This window comes from Lissotriton vulgaris, chromosome 11 (assembly GCF_964263255.1).
Source record: "Lissotriton vulgaris chromosome 11, aLisVul1.2, whole genome shotgun sequence".
NCBI classification, from domain to species: Eukaryota; Metazoa; Chordata; class Amphibia; order Caudata; family Salamandridae; genus Lissotriton; species Lissotriton vulgaris.
This window is the reverse complement of record NC_141699.1, coordinates 162,500,803-162,518,366: the sequence shown is the minus strand read 5'-3', so window position 1 is coordinate 162,518,366 and position 17,564 is coordinate 162,500,803. Positions and strand designations below refer to the sequence as shown.

At 45.1% G+C, this 17,564-nt stretch overlaps 1 protein-coding gene across 5 annotated transcripts in view; it reads left to right on the top strand.

Moving 5' to 3' along the window:
- Positions 1–17,564, top strand: part of HVCN1 (hydrogen voltage gated channel 1) — a 246,810-nt gene that overhangs the window by 157,389 nt on the left and 71,857 nt on the right. For all 5 annotated transcript variants that reach the window (XM_086943025.1, XM_086943026.1, XM_086943022.1 and 2 more), the window contains exons 2-3: positions 158–417; positions 2,417–2,521. In XM_086943025.1, coding sequence (XP_086799151.1) covers positions 199–417; positions 2,417–2,521 — 324 coding nt within the window. In that variant the 5' untranslated portion in view covers positions 158–198. The remainder of the gene's footprint in view (positions 1–157; positions 418–2,416; positions 2,522–17,564) is intronic.

The following is a 17,564-nucleotide window of genomic DNA, read 5'->3' as shown; positions in this document are numbered from 1 at the left end:
GTATGATTAGAAAGCAAACCTTGCATTTAGCAATAACTCGGTTTGTACTAGATTTTTTTTATATTTGTGACTGCTTTTTGCCCCAAATATTGACTCTTTAATTGACTTTTATAAATGAAGTGCTATGATAGAAGGTCTAATACTTTCAATGTTTCAGTGTTTCCTTCTAGTGGGATGTGCACCTAACAAAGGGCAATCATGTCTATGTCGTTGAGGCATTTTACCACGGTGGGAGATGATCACCGCAAGAAATGGTGGCAAAACAAGCACAACGAGCTCCAGGAGCAGGAGGAACACGAACACCAAGTGGACCATGAACAGCCAAAAGAGACCGCTATCCAGGTTCAGCATTCCTTCATGAAAGCGCACTCCTTCAGACAGGCTCTGAAATGGCTGCTGAGCAGTCACAAGTTTCAGGTAAAGTAGTACTGTTTGTCAGAACCAACCTCCTTTGAGAGCTAGGGGAACAACCCGGTGTCCATAGTTTAGTGCTCTCTTGAGTAGATTTTCTTTTGTTGGGGGTGGGGGCGGGGAGGGCGTGGGTCTCCCATGTGTCAATGGAGTCCTTCCTGTATTATTATTTTTTTAACAACATTCATTGTTTTATATGTAAATACACACAAACAAGCACATTAGCAGTTAAGAAAAGGATCGTAAAACACCTTTTCAACGTGTAGTGTGCCTTTCTAGAAGGTAAAGTGCCATACCTGCAATTTCAAGCTGTAGTTTACATAGAATAATTGAGCCACTCTCCCCAGACCTTTATATTCTTCTCCGAACATTCCATGGATCTTTCTGCTTCAGTACAGTAGTTCATCCCTCGGGTCCATTCTGTCCTTGAGGGAGCTGTTGTTGATCGCCAGTATTGCACTATGTCTCTCTTAGCCATGAGAAAACCCGTAGCCACCAGCAATCTAGCCTGGCGGCTTCCTCCCTATCCATTCATCAGTTCCAATTTAACAAGTTTGGGCCTCGGTATTATATGTAAGTGCACTACCTATGATAGTACATGAGACACTTGGTTCCAGTATTGTTGTATAATCAGACATTCCCATATTGTATGGAAAAAGGTTCCCTGGTCTGCCCCAAAACTTAGACCCGGGGAGTTGAGGCCCAGCTTCATCCTGCTCATGGTAGTTGGGCAGCAATACACACTGTGTAGATATTTAAGTTGAATTAGCCGCAGTGCATGGAAATGGCTAATATTCTGTTATCCATCTTTGCTTCCGTCCCATCATCCTCATCAAGGTCCCCTATATCCCATTCCCACTGTTCCTTCAATTGTGAGATAGGGTTGGGAGTGTTGTTTACCAGTGCGTGGTATAATTGTGAAAATCTCCCACCCCTCCCCCAAGTGTGGCAGTAGTAATACACGTCTCCACAGGGTTGCAAGCCGGTAAGGATTGAAGAGTGTCACAGTGTACCTCTAGAGTGTGGCATAGCTGGATACCATGTTAGAATTGTGTTTTGTGCATATTATATTTGCTGAAAGGGGTGCACAGAGCTTCCTTTCCATAGAATACCCAAAGTCGAGATCTCCAAGTAGTCCCATCCTACAAATCCCTCTAGTTGTGCTGTATGTTTGAGCCAAGTCCCGGCCCATAAGGGTGTCTCTGTCGTCAGTATACCATGCCATCGTATCAATTTCAATGCTTGATGCCAGAAAGTTAAGGATCTTTGTGTTGCCGGGGGGGGGGGGAGGACGCTGTTTTTGTGGGGTCCATAAAGTAAATTTATAACCCTATGTTTCTCGAGAGCTAAGTACTGCCACAACAGTGGAGTTGTTCTTGTCCACAAATAGCCAGTTGTTGATGGGGATCACTAGGCTAGCCCAATAGTAGAGCGGAATGCCGGCAAGGCCGAAGTTGGCTTTATATGTTCCTAGTTTATGGAACGCGATTGTACACTGACCCACTCCACTTCCACAGATAGCCCACCATTGCCGATTGCAGGAAACTAAAAAATTATTGTGGAACGTTGTTACTTATGTATTACTTGTGATTCTTTTTTAAAACTATTCATTTTAGTTGGGATTGATCGCAGTACTTATGGAAAGCGAGTTACTATAAAGTCTTATTTTGTCATAAAAAGTAAGTTTTTCAGACATGTACTTCATGTATCTGTAAATTTGAGAACGTTTATTCATGTGATTCTGTTAACGATGTAGAAAATAAAAGTGTAATTACTTCAGTAGCCCAGAGGAAACCTAAATAAAATGAAGACTGCGTTCTCGTTCCTCTTCCCAATTAATATGGTTATGCATTTAGTATCGAAGAAAATACTGCCTAGTTATTGTTTACATTTTAATGAAATTTGCTTGAGGATAATTTTATTGGGTTGTTTAAACTATAGTGTTACAAAGAAAAGTGGGATGCACCATTTGTAAATCTAATCCTTAATCGCCCTTCCTTCCTAGGTCGCCATTATATGTCTCGTTATTATCGATGCATTATTTGTTCTCGTGGAGCTGCTTCTGGACTTGGAGATAATAGAACCTGATCATGAGCACATTGCACCTCGGGTAAGGTTCAGCCAAAATAAAAATGTTTTAAAAAAAATGATAGTTTGTTGTTTGGAAGTGGTCACTTCGAATTTGTTTTACTCAAAATGCGCTTTCAGTTACGAAACTTTGGACCAGATGCATGAAAAAATCTTTTTGCGATTTCCCTTCTGCCAATCCTTGCAATTCGTAATTGGGAAATCGCAAAACGGCATGCATGGTGTGTTGAACACTTTTTGCGATTCCTAGGGGATCACAAATGACCTACCTCATGAATATTAATGAGGTAGGTCACAATTTGGGACCCCCTAGGAATCTCAAAAATCACAGGGATGGTAGCCTGCTGGGGTCAGCGGACCACCATGTCTGTGACTGCTTCGAAATAAAGCATTTTTTTTTAAAAATGCAGCCTGTTTTTCTTTAAGGAAAACGGGATGCATTTCAAAAACAAAAATGAAAAGTTTTCTTTTAATTTGGGACCACTGCCAGCTCTTAAAAAAAGCGCTGTAACAAACATTCACAAAGGGGAAGGGGTCCCCTTGGGACCCCTTCCGATTTGCGAATGGGTTACCACCTACTTAATGTAGGTGGTAATATGCTAATGTTTTGCGACCTCATTTTGGTCACAAAACATTCCTATATACCGATGCGATTCAGTATTAGGAAGGGACGCCCTAAACACGCCCCTTCCTAATAGCGAATCGCAAACCTATTGCGATTTGTTAACAGGTTACCGAATTGCAAAATAGGGTTTGCTGCATCTGAAATGCATTTTTTGCGTTTGCAAATGGTCTGATTCTGCGAATCAGCCCGTTTGCGAAGACAAAAATGCTTTATGCATGTGCCCCTTTATGTTCAGAAATACCTGAAAAAAGATTCAGTTCTTGCCCTCTTCAGTGTATTTTTTGAATGAATATAGGGGGCTAGCTGGTGTTTAATGAAGATACATTTTTCCTTATGTAACGCTGTAAGAAGCAGGCACCAGGGCCCACCAGGCTCAGCTTCCGCCTGGTTATTGTCCAGCCAATCCTGTTAAGAGGAAGGACACAAATGACTCCGCCCACCCCTCCCCTTTCTTTCAAGTAGGGCAATAAGAGCAACCTGCTCACATGCCTTTGCCTAACAAAAATGTATTTCCAAAAAGCCGTTAACACACTCCTAAAAAAGTACTTATGGGTTTAGATCTGACAGTCACAGATTTCCAGGAGTATTTGATGCGCATCCTATAGGCCTGAAGGATTTCCATCAGGTGGAAAATTAAGCTTTGAGTAAATGGTGCACACATGTGAATCTGTTCTTTAACCTCATCCATGCTGGTGACGAGCTCAGCTCGTCATGGAGTACAGTTGAGCTCCACTCATGACGAGCTGAGCTTGTCACGGCCGTTGGAACGTTTGCACGCGGGGCTAATATTCCCGCTATGCTGAACGTTCTAGAAACGGGTGCGGCCGTGACGAGCTGAGCTCGTCATGAGGGCAGCTCCGCTTTGCCTCATGACGAGCTCAGCACCAGCATGGGGGCGCTACGCGCGGCGCCTCCCCCCCCCACCCCCCACCGGCCCGCCCCCACAGGGGGGGAAAACACCCGGCAGCGAAGGGGTTAACTTTATTTTACCCGTCTACCTCAATGCCCTCATGAACTATTGGGTTGTCCTCCTCTTTTCCGTTCTGCATAGGTTCTTAATATTGACTATCATACAGATAGTTTGTCAGGACTCGTAAACTTATGAATTAGTGGGATTTCACTGCATTGTGCAGGCCTCTTTTCTGACCCTGCATTTCCAAGTGTAAAATTCCACCAGTCCTGGTTCTGTGATAAAGATGTGGTATTTACTCTTATTAATTCCTGTTGCTGCATACACAATTGATCTTGGTGCACAAAAACGTTTATTGTTCTTACCCCCTGTGATTGCCCCATGCATGCTCTCATCAATGGGTTTCACCCCAGAAGCAAGTAACCAGCAGTCCCTTCACTTCTGGTTTGCTACAGTACGCCGGTTGTGTAACTTATTGACTGCAGCAAAATCTATAAATAATGGCATTTATTTTTTGGTTTTATTTTATGTAGTACCATTATGTCACTTTTCTGTATTTTCCTCGTTTATTTACGTTATTTACATAACATGTGAGTTTAGTAAAAATGTGAACATTGATTATAGTGTATTAATATATATGACTAGAGTTAACGAAGTACGCAAATACTTACAGCTTACATCCTCTATGATCCTAGTTGGCTGTGAGTATGTAGAAAGGTAATAATAGGATCAAAGTGAATTGTAAGTCACAGTAGTTGGTTAAGCATTGCTTACATTAGTAGTTTGTTCACTAATGTATTGCATCTCACTGCAGGGCAGTATTCCAGTTCATGCATCTGTTTTCTGAATAAGGAGGTTGTGTAGCAGGGATTCTGCTCCTACACAGAACTGTGCATAGAGACTTAGAACCTCAGTGAATTAGGGTGTGCCAAAACCTACCTTAGTATCCAAAATCCCCTACCAGACTAGCAATCAGTGTCTCATTGGTACTTACAAAACCCCAATGATTTAGACAACCCATAACATGGACTTAGAACACCTCAAGTAACGTGGAACACATGAACACTCTTTCGTTATACTAACATATCAATCCAGAACCAGGAGTAAATGAGGACACGTATGAGTTTGAAATGTTGATTTCTAATGCAGTGTTCTCAAACGCAGTATCTTAGCTAATACAAGCAAACCTATTATAAGGAATAAGGTTAACAACATGGTTACGATTCCATAGAATACAAAAGGCGAAAGCATGTTAAAATGCTAAAGCAAAAAGGTCTAAATAGAACCTCAGTTTACCCTCCCTAGCTAGTATATCATATTATATCTACAGAAGGTCTCTTTGGGTTTTAGAAGGGCGGGCCCATACCTTTGGGTTCAGCAGAAATGGATCACATAATCTCCTGCACCAACTCTCTGCATACGGATATTCATCCAGTGTGTAACTCATGCTCTGTTCAGTGCATTATCAATCGCGCCTAAACCCAAAGTTGGCCACAGCTGCATATATATTATGTCTACTCAGTGCGCTGATCAATCCAAACAACAAGCGCTGTGTTGAGATAACCTTGAAGGCCTCGGAACTCACTGTACAGACATAGTTTACCAAGCACAGCTGATATTATAAGCAAACATGTTATTCTTGTGTGAAGCAAAATATCCAACTAGGCTAAGAGCTTTAATAACAAAATGTGTCGTGTGCAGAGGCTGCAGAAAAGGAAAATGGCGTTTAAACTTCTAACAAGCTCATGCTAACATAACACAGTGCAAAGGTGAAACCAAAACACAAGACACCCTCCCTTTGATCCGAGCACTGATAGGACAAGTAAGAAGGGGCAAATTTAGGAACGCAGAGTTCAAGATCAATAGTCCAAACACAAGTCTCCAATTTGGTACCTCAAAAACAGAGATAAAAGAAACATAATTGTTGAAAAAAGGAAAGATTTTTTTTTTCAGTTTCTGACATTGATAAAGTCAATAGGCAAGGGTTTAAAAAAACTGAGGGCCCAAAAAAATCCAATGAAAGGTGTCGGTCAAGAAAACGAGACTGCCAACACAGTTCATCCTAATAATGAATATGCAAAATATGCAGCAACAGGAAGTCACTGTTATCATCCGAAAATAATTTGGCCATCCAATTTAACAAAGGGAAAGAACATACATGCTCTTCAATTACCGGAGCCTCTTGCACCATCAGAGGACAACTCGGTGGGTTCTCGAGGAAGCTGCGAGCCAAGTAATCTTGCGCCGCTGCGAACACATTCCAACGACCCAGTATTCCATGCATCGTTGCAAAGGCCATAATCCCTCCATCAGAACAAAGCAACTCATGAGCAAATAAGGGACTCATAAGTCGATTATAATCTGCATCGGGAGACACCGCATTGCAGAGACACAAATCCAGGGCCCATTCGAAGTCGCAACTCAGGCAATGGAAAACAGGCTGGACGCATGTAAAGTAGGAAAATCGAAACGATAATCCATAAGCTGCTCTCAGTGTAGCAAGAGGCAGCGCACCATAGTACTCAAGCATCCGGACGCGAAGCAGCCCTAGCCGAGACAACTCGTCGTGCAACACAGGATGTGCATCCATTTTGGAATAAACAAAATAGCAATAGCAGGCCAGCAGCAAGAGCCAGTAGCAAGGGGAATCCACCAAACAGGCTGGAGAAAATAGAATGGAAGAATGCTGGAATGACCCCGAAAATCTTTTGGAAGGAAGTCACTAAGCCACTGCTAACAACTTAAAAAAAGTGAGCCAACCCCGAAGTGGAGGACGCATTGAAGATTGTGTGAATTAATTCACAGAAGTGCAAGGGCAAATCAGTATTTAATAAGGCATGCACCTCTGTACGGGTGTTAGCCACGTGAAGGACAAATGTTTCACGAGCAGATGTGAGGGCAACTTCTTTCTGGGACAATAGAGCTCTTATGCGACTCATCTTATTGAACGCTGCTTTCAAGGTCGGAATCTTAGGACAGATGGAAACATCAAGTTTCCTATGCGGGGGTGGATACATTACATTCTTGCAACAAACAACACGTTCACTGACTGTAACGACATAAGCAATCCCTTTTAATAACCCACAACAATCCTCATTGTTTAAAAGTAAATACTCCCATTTGCCAGCAATGTGAATGTGGGAACTATTGCAGGCACGGGGGTACCTTTCAAAATACAGGCTAAATTAGGCTCGTTTTGATTACAAGAGCCATGTAATTTGATATGTCGACACATTAAGGAGCGATCCGGTGTTTCAGTGCATTCTTCACCATTCAAATATACTTCCTTCCCCCTCCCTAAGGCATCTATATGTAAAAGGAAGCGACCAGGCTTCATGGAGATAAGAACTTCCGAGAGGCTCGGATCTATCAATGGCAAAGTACTTCATACAATTTTTAAACTCGAACAAAAGAAATGGTAGATTTATTAAACCGTGAAAAAGCCACGTCGCAGCATTGGCTTCTGCCACAGAAAATGGTAAAGGCTCCAACCTTTCAAAGTGCAACATTGAAAAAGAAGCATCTTTCATCGACAATAAGCGTTGCTTGTCAGTCAAATTAAACGGGGCAAATAATGATGTCGTATTCATGTAATGCCAAGGCACTTTTCCTGCCTTAAGGGTCTGCAATGTCCATGCAAACTGCATAATGGAACGTAACTGATTTTGACCGTGGTACAAAGCAGACACTTCATTGTGCACAATATCTACAACAGATGACACAATATTATCTAATGTGTAAATGCGGGAAGAGAGCGTGTTAATGCTGTTATCTACAACTGCTAGTACTTTTTCTAAATTACCTTGATCTATAGCTCGAAGACGAGTAGCCTCCTCAACCTGGGAAGCTTTCCAGAATTCGTTATAAACAGCATATATCCATCTTTTAGATCTACCTTTAGCTGGGCCTTTAATAAAATCATTCAGATCAACATCGTCAGTCAGTTTAGATAAATGCAGTTTAACTGACGCCACGGTAGAATGTCTGAGCCAGTTCTGACACAATTTGCCTACAGAATAGGTAGTTACAGAATGGAAACTTTCAAAACGTGGATCCACCCTGATCTGTGTAAAGCCATGAGCTAAACCCAGAAAACGATGCTGGCATGAGTCAGCACTTCTGTGCCAGAGCAACCAGCCCTCGGGATCCAAACTGGATATGTTAAAGGAGGAATTCAACAATAGGGTTTGTAACTCTCTCATGGAAAATTTAGTAGTATTACTACAACCGGAATATTCCTCTAAATCAGCGTTCACCATTACAGGACTAAGCTTCATTCCGCCTTGTCCGGCAGGAAGCGCCGCACCACCTGGGGTCCCGCCCGGGAGATTGCGGGTAATGTATTGCACTAACTACCTAATTACGCTAATTGCGACTATCCGCAGTTGTCTTAGTTCAGCAACGGAACACGCCCCGTGCTGAGGATGAGGTGTAAATCAAGCCAAAACAGGCCAAGTCGCGCCTGGAATGGACAAGGGACCTAACCTCGGAGCTGTCAAAGAGTGAGGTAGGACGCCATTAAACCAAACTCGGTGCTGCCAAGCATCAATCGGAACTTCCTGTGTCCTATATGGAGCATAGTCCTGCGGCACAACAGTGGGAGTGTACGTGTCGAACACATTGGTATTTGCGTTCACAGCCAGGAAAGTCACCCACGAGTAATAAAATTCGTACGGGTAAGCCACCTCTGCACTCACCACCATAATCACGGCCATGCCATCAACGGGGACATGATAATTCTGCAAGTGATTGCGCATCGCAATGCGACTATGTTGCGGAATGTCCACCACGGCCATAGCGACACAGAAATGAAAAGGTACAACAAAAAACTTGATAGCACAACTGGGCGGTAATTCAAGGAAACCGTTTAGAATGAATCAAGCTTGAATAGACCTATTTAAATATAGGTAGGTTTGTCCGACACCACTGTTTTCCGGAAACAATAGTGAAGGGTGTTAAGGACCGATAGAAATACTACTCAAGTGTCATGCAATAAGACCACCAACGATCGGGCGCCATGTAGCAGGGATTCTGCTCCTACACAGAACTGTGCATAGAGACTTAGAACTTCAGTGAATTAGGGTGTGCCAAAACTCACCTTAGAATCCAAAATCCCCTACCAGACTAGTAATCAGTGTCTCATTGGTACTTACAAAACCCCAATGATTTAGACAACCCAGAACATGGATTTAGAACACCTCCGGTAACGTGGAACACATGAACACTCTTTCGTTATACTAACATATCAATCCAGTACCAGGAGTAAATGAGGACACGTACGAGTTTGATATGTTTTTTTAAAAAAAATTATATTTATTTTTATTGAACAAGCAAGGCAAGTATACAGTGTGCTTTGTTCAAACGAGGACGGAGAAATCATTACATCGAATAATCAATGATCAATACAAGGAAGGGAGGGGGAAAGGAGGGGGACAGGGGGAGAAGCAATAAACAGACAATAGTGTAACTGAATGTGGGGTCAGGGGGAGAGTGGGCTATCAATGTTATCCACTGCGGGCGGTGTACATATGTCTCCACAATACCTGTTCCATGGCCCCCATACTCTATGCCATTTCCAGGGGCGGCCCCAGGCTAGATACACCGTTTTGTCCCTAAACATACACCAGTCCATGTTTTCCTTCCATACTTCAACTGTAGGTGCCCTATGGGATCCCCACAACTGTGCAATATCCCGTTTAGCAATCATGGCCCCCAGGGTTGCCCATTGGGTCTGGGCTACGTTATAATCTGTAGGTTCCCAGACATTTAACAAGCAGCGCCTGGCCTCCGGTGAGAGAGATACACCCGTCACCTCTTTCATTAGATCGTACACTCCGCTCCAAAAAGCCGCAACCTCATGACATTCCCAAATAATATGAAGAAATGTCCCCACCTGCCCACATCCCGCTTACACAGACCCTCCTCGGAAAAGCCCATCCGAACCAGACGGGGGCCCGTGACGTACACTTTGTGAAGGATCTTAAGCTGGACCAGTCGAAGTCTCGCTGGAATCGCGACCTCCTTGGGAGAGGAGATCGCCGATTGCCAGTCCTCGTCATCCAATTCGAGGCCGTCACAAACCCAGAGATCACGTAAGGGCAGCAGGAGGTCCGACCTATTATTGATCAACTTTTTATAGACCAGGGAAATAGTACTGTCTGGAACATGACCGTCCAACAATCTATCTTCAAGCGGGGACGACACCGGACCACCTCCCCCACCGGAAAGACTGACATCAAGGCATGGCGAACCTGGACATAGCGGAAGTACTCGGTGTTCCCTAATTCAAACTCAGTCCTTAAATTCTCAAACGATTTCACTTGTCCCTTAACCCAGAGGTCTCCCACCTTGCTAATGCCAATGAGGTCCCACTTATCGAACCCCTTAGTCTTCCACAGTTTACCAAGTCTATCAGAGTCGAAAAGTGGGTTTGCTAAAGTCAAGAGGTCCTTCCAACCCATCGAATTAGTTGCATCTTGCCATATACGAACTGCCGTCTTCGTAGGCCCCGACAAAGACTTGACCACTGATTTCGAGTACAGCGCCCTATAGTAGTTACCCCCAGGCAGCAGCCATCTATCCATAGCGAAAGCAGGGTTCAATTCAGGACCATACATTCCATGATTAATGGCCCCCAATTGGGACGCCCAATAATATCGTATGATGTCAGGTAGAGCAATACCCCCGTCGTACCACGGAAGCGTTAGTTTGGCAAGCGCGATGCGAGGCCTACCGTCCCATATCAGTTTCCTTTGAAGACCTTCAATTGTACGAAAATAACTAACAGGGACTATGTCAAGAGTGTTTTGGAGGGCATAAAGAAAACGAGGCAGAGACATCATCTTAAAGAGGGCTGCGCGTCCGAGCGGCGAAAGCGGAAGCTTACGCCAACCCGTGACGTCCTGCTTCAATCTGGTCAGAAGTGGGAGAAGATTCTGCTCATACCGAGTTACAGGGTCCATAGAGACCCAGATACCGAGATATTTAAATCCCGTCTGCGTCACCTGGATGGGGCAATTACGCGGGAGGAGGGAAACGTCGCCAAAAAGAACGTACAAATAGGATTTTGTCCAATTAATAATCAAGCCCAAGTTTCTACCAAAAGAGGTCAGGACATCGCATAGAACTATCAACGATTTCCTGGGCGAGGTCAGATATAGCAAAATGTCATCCGCGTAAAGCGAGATGCGATCCTCATACTCAGAGGACCACCGGATACCCCTCATCAAGGGCTCCCAGCGGATCTATGCAGCGAGAGGCTCAAGGGCTAGGGCAAACAGGAGTGGTGATAGGGGACATCCCTGACGAGTACCTCGCCTGAGACCAAACAGAACTGAGACACGACCGTTCACCACAATTTGTGCCAGGGGGTCCTCTTAAAGAAGCCGCACCCAGCCAATAAAACCGGGACCAAACCCAAATTTAGCAAACGCAGCCCACAGATATGACCACTCAACAGTATCAAAAGCCATCGTGGCATCCAACGAAGCCAAAATGGCCGCGAGAACTCTGTGCAGACGCCTAAGATTTAGAGCAGTGTTTCTATGGGGAATAAAACCGGATTGATCCGGATGGATCAGATCGCTAATAACAGTGATCAATCGATTAGCCAATACTTTTGCGAGAATCTTAGGTTCGGCATTAAAAAGAGATATCGGTCGGTACGACACACACTTGTCCCTTGGTTTCCCCTCCTTATGTATAAGAACAATCGTTGCGAGTTGCTGATCACGGGGGAGGGAACCACACTCACGAGACTCTAGAAACATATCTCTCAAATAGGGAGCTATCTTGTCAGGCCGCAACTTGTATAACTCTATCGGCAGACCATTAGGACCCATGGCTTTTCCGGACTGCAAGGAGCGGATCGCAAGGGCTACCTCATCAGCAGTTATTGCACTATCCATTTGCTCTCTATCGGCCTCTGAAAGACTCGGCGGAGCGATGTCTCGCAACAATAAGTGGGAGTCCTCCTCCGGCCTGTCTGACACGGAGGAGTACACCGTCTGAAAATGATCCGCAAAGCACGCAACATTCCCTACAGGGTCAGTGACCCGAGCACAACTCGCCATTTCAATCTCAGGCACCACACGACTAGCTCTGTCCCTCTTATCCAACCATGCTATCAGTTTACCTGCTTTATCTCCCACATCATACAGACGTCCCTGTTGCTCTCGACTCATGGCCTTAGCCGCTTCCGTAACCAACGCCCTATATTCCAACTGCTTTAATCGCAATACATGCATCCTAGCGCGGGTAAATTCCTGCTCTAGATCTAGCTCCAGATCTGCTATCTCAGTCTGAACCTTCACTACATCCTCATCTCTCCGTTTCTTAACGCCCACAATCAGCGACAGGGCTTGGCCCCTAAGGACTGTTTTAAAAGCCTCCCAAAGTGACACTGCGGACGAAACAGAGCCCTCATTCTCTAAAAAATATTGATCAAGTGATTTTATCAAATCATTACGAGTTTTAGGGTTTCGGAGATACCAAGGGTTGATCGGGGCTACCCGCCCCTCGGTCCCCGAAGACAATTCCATCCGAAGCCATAAAGGAGAGTGATCAGAGATTCCCAGAGCCATATGTTTAACCTCAGTGACAGAGGGCGCCTTTGCAGCAGGTACCAGAACATAATCGATCCTCGAGAGGCTACCATGAGTGCCAGAATGAAACGTGCATTGCCGCTGAGCGGGGTGCAACAGTCTGCAGCAATCCACCAGGCCTAGAGTATCAATGAAATCATGAAGCCAGTTCTGAGGTCCCTAGGTGGGTGCCTATCAGAAACACCAGATACAACCGCATTGAAATCACCACCCAGCAGTAATGACCCCTCGGGGAGAGAGAGGATAACCCGCCCCAAGTCCGCGAAGGTTGTTGACTGCAGGCCGGGGGGACATAAACAGAGACCAGGGAGAGGGTCTTGCCCTCCCACTGCCCTGTAAGGGCGACATAGCGTCCTCTATCATCAAGGACTGTTTCATCAACTTCCAGTGGAAGAGAATTCTTAACAAGGTCACCCACCCTCGGGAACCAGAGGAGAACCCCGCATGGGCTACCAAGCGATACCCCTTCCTATTCATGGCATAACATGTATTCCCAATCAAGCGAGTCTCCTGAAGAAGGACCACGTCCGGGGAGTGACGTTTCAATAGTTGCAGCACTACTCCACGTTTTATCCTATCCCCCAAACCGTTCACATTCCAGCTCATAAGCCTAAACCCCCTACCCCCATCCCATAAGAGAAAGAAAATACAACCCCGAGAAGAAACCAGCACTGTAATCAGAAAGTCATGCAATACTGTGCCTTGCAGAAACATGAACATAAATACTAACAAATCCCCCCTCCCCCCCACCAACAACCCGTTACAACCCCCCCCACCCTGCACCTCTGCGTAAGACTAAAAAGCCACCACAACTTGCAGTGTGCCTGTCGCCCCCACATCTAAACTAAGCTACAGAAAGTCGAACAGAGGAGGAAAAAGACCCGCCAATAGCCCCGTAACCCCCCCCCAAATGTCACACCGAATCATACGACCTAATTAGTGCGCCACAGTTCGAGGCCCTTCAAAGACCCCGGGAACCAGACAAAGAAGCGCTTATTCCTGTTCCATCGATCCGCCCTCCGCACCGCCAGTCTGTTCATCCTGTGGACGATGGGTCGGTAGAGTATCCAGCCAGTCGGCCGCCACCTCCGGTCTATCGAAAAACTAGGTCCGTTCTGAGTGTTCGATTCGTAACTTGGCCGGAAAAAGCATGGCGTACTTGAGGCCCATCTCAAGGAGTCTCTTTTTTACCCCAAGAAAACCAAGTATCTGTTTCTAGACCGACTGGGTAAAGTCCGGATAAAAGCTGATGGTAGAATTCTCAAACTTTACGGGACCACCCGCAAGCGAAGCCTGCAGGATAGCGTCTCTGTCACGGAAGTTAAAGATCCGTGCTATCAAAGGCCACAGTGGGGCACCCGTCTTAGGTTTACCACCCGGAACCCTGTGAGCCCGTTCCACAGTAAAGAATTTACTCCGTCCCTTGGGTGCAAGGTGGCTAACAAAGAGGTTCTCAACAAAGATGTCAGCTGCCGGATCCTCCGCCTTCTCTGGAACTCCAATGATACGGACATTGTTCCGCATAGCCCTTCCTTCAAAATCCTCCAGACGACGCGTAAAAAGGTCAGTGGAGGCCCTTAAGTTGCGAACCTCCGTTTGTAGCTCAACAACGTAGTCTGTCAGACGACGTTGACGGGAGTCTTGATGTCTAACAATTTGACTTTTTCATTGGTTTTCGTTCGAACCGTGCGGATCAGGTTCACATCAATCGCCACCGTATCGAGTTTGTGGGCGAGAGTCTCCATTTGTTTCCCTAGGGACGATCTGATCCCATCAATAGCGGCCATAACATCTTGTAGGGTCGGCTCAGCTGCTGAAGTTAGTGGATCTCTCGTTTCCTCCAGCGACCTACCCGGTCACTGGGCGACCCCTTAGCCTGGGCATAGCGATCCATGATGTTAGTTTGGGTATAGCCACCCCGCCGAGTAGTCTTAGACTTCTGTTTGTCCCCCTCCGGTTTCCACGCCATTGCGGGAAGTAGTAGGTATGATCCCGAACGGTGGTGGGGGGACAAAGCGCAAACAAGGCAGCTGAAGGATGGTAGGCTATGCCCGGCAGCAATCGATGTCGGTCGACTTGGAACAGTCACACTATGTTGAAAAATGGAGGCGTCAAAGGTCCCTCAAGCGGCAGTCCAGAGTCAGCCGGAGAACACGGCTCAAGCGTCCCTCCAAAACTGATCAATCAATGAAATATACACACTTGAGTGCCAAGCCAAACAGTAGCCCTCGGTGAGAGAGAGGCGCTCCCAGTCCCGGTTATCTCTAATAGGCAAAACCGAAAGTAAAAGTGAACCGGACCGGTCGTCCACTCCACTTCAGGCCGATGTTGTTCAATTGCACCTCGGGCACCATGCCAACTCCACATCCGGGCATCACGGAGGTGTAGGCCGCAATCTTCCAAGCGCTATAACTCCAGCTCCCGGGGTCCGATCTGGATTCTGATTGCAGTTCCTGCCTCTCCCGTGGTTCGTCTTCACGAAGACATCAATGGGAGACAGGATAAACAACAGTATATATGCGGGAGGTTACGAGGGTCTCGGGAGCCCTGTGCTCACGCGGCCATCTTGGTCACGCGCGAAGCTCCTCTCGGAAATGTTTATTTTTAATGCAGTGTTCTCAAATGCAGTATCTTAGCTAATACAAGCAAACATATTATAAGGAACAAGGTTAACAGCATGGTTACGATTCCATAGAATACAAAAGGCGAAAGCATGTTAAAATGCTAAAGGGAAAAGGTCTAAATAGAACCTCAGTTTGCCCTCCCTAGCTAGTATATCCTATTATATCTACAGAAGGTCTCCTTGGGTTTTAGAAGGGCGGGCCCATACCTTTGGGTTCAGCAGAAATGGATCACATCATCTCGTGCACCAACTCTCTGCATACGGATATTCATCAAGTGTGTAACTTATGCTCTGTGCAGTGCATTATTAATCGCAACTAAACCCAAAGTTGACCACACCTACATATATATTATGTCTACTTAGTGCGCTGATCAATCCAAACAACAAGCGCTGTGTTGAGATAACCTTGAAGGCCTCGGCACTCACTGTACAGACATAGCTTACCAAGCAAAGCTGATATTATAAGCAAACATGTTATTCTCGTGTGAAGCAAAACATCCAACTAGGCGAGGAGCTTTAATAACAAAATGTGTCGTGTGCAGAGGCTGCAGAAAAGGAAAATGGTGTTCAAACTTCTAACAAGCTCACACTAACATAACACAGTGCAAAGGTGAAACCAAAACACAAGACAGTTGGACGTTAATATTTGCCAGTTATTGGGATCCCTGTCTTCTTATATTCTCATTCAGCAGATATGAGCAGAGGTCAAGTGTTTCTGCACTTCATGTCCCCCCTACCAGAACACCTATCTACTCCGCAGGCTCGCACGGGCTGGCTGAGTAAGGGCTTTCAGGCAAATGGAGTGGGTGTGGCCAATTACTCTGAACTGATTGCAGGCACTAATCAATTTTTGTTGCAGGATGACCAATCCGTTTGCCTTGGGCACACAGTAGCTTTGCGGATAGGACAGCAAGAACTAATAAGCTTGTGGCCCCTGAGCACGTCACAGCAAGACTCCTTCCCTCCTCCACACTTTGATGCTCTCCAATCACTTGAGTTGATGGGCCAGACAAGGCGGTTGTTCCGCTATTGTCCAACCACCGCCTCATGTCTTTTCGAGGTGTATTTCTGTTGTCTAAGAGTTAGTCTACAAGAGTGTTCTTCTTTCCATGTAACTGAGTCAGGGGTCAGCTTTTGAGAGTGCCCAGCCCCTTAGCTCAAAGTGCCTTGTGTATATGAATTTAAATTTTACCATTGAATCCAGAGATAGTCAAGCTTTCAACTAAAGTTTCACCTGGTCATGCTTGTTCTGGTAAATGTACAATAACCCTCGGTAACTCGAAGCTTTAAAATTAGTGTCCCATCTAGATAAAGGGCTCACAACAACATTCATCTAAAGGTTAATACAAAACATATTAATCATCAAGAAAGGTAAAAATGTTTTTAAAAACACAGGATTATATCTGATATAATTGTTCTATAGATGTGCATAAACAATGATTGTTCGTCTGACAAGAAATCCAACCCTCTTATTCAACATAAATCCCTACATTCGTATGGTCATTCATTCATATCTCCAGACACAGGTAGCAAAGTAAACAAAATCTATGCAGTAATGAAGTCTAGAACAGAGTGTTCCCTGATTGTATATAATTTTCACAAAAACAGTCATCATGCTAATGCTTTAAAGGGCACATTATTTTAGGTGGATGCCTTTTATTCAATGTTCTTGTGGCTTTTTATCTACACCTGTTTCGGTACACAAATGCCATCATCAAGAAAGCCACCTTCATGGTAGGATAATGGGTACCTACAATTACATTTTACCTTAAGTAGAGCCCTTAATTTAACCAGAATTACTTTAAAATATCAGTTTGTAATCAGTGGGCGGACACCGTCACCATGTAAAAAGCTTCACCCGCTGTAGATACATAGTTATTCCCAGTAAGGGTAAACAAGTGTGCAGATAGTACCAATTACAAGCCATACCAAGAGTGATGCTCCAGATCAGGGGTGTAGATACCAACAATGTTGAATATACAGAGGGGCCATATGCCTCATGCGGCTTAGTTCAAAAGGAAGGTGAAGAAGCACAGGATATGGAGATGGATTAAAATGATAAGTAGTATTGACCTGCATAAAAAAAAACACTTAGACCTGATGTCGGACAAGAAAATACAAGAAATTGAAACTCTGGCTGATTCCGTCGGGGTTACTGGAAAGGAAATATGCGAAGATGTCAGTAACTAGAGAAGAGTATGGCAAAGGGGGTGACGACATTTGAAGTATGACACAAAGGCCACATACCTCAAGGTCATAGGGTGTAAATAGAACTGGCCCAAGGACCGATCAGGGGGCAAAAGT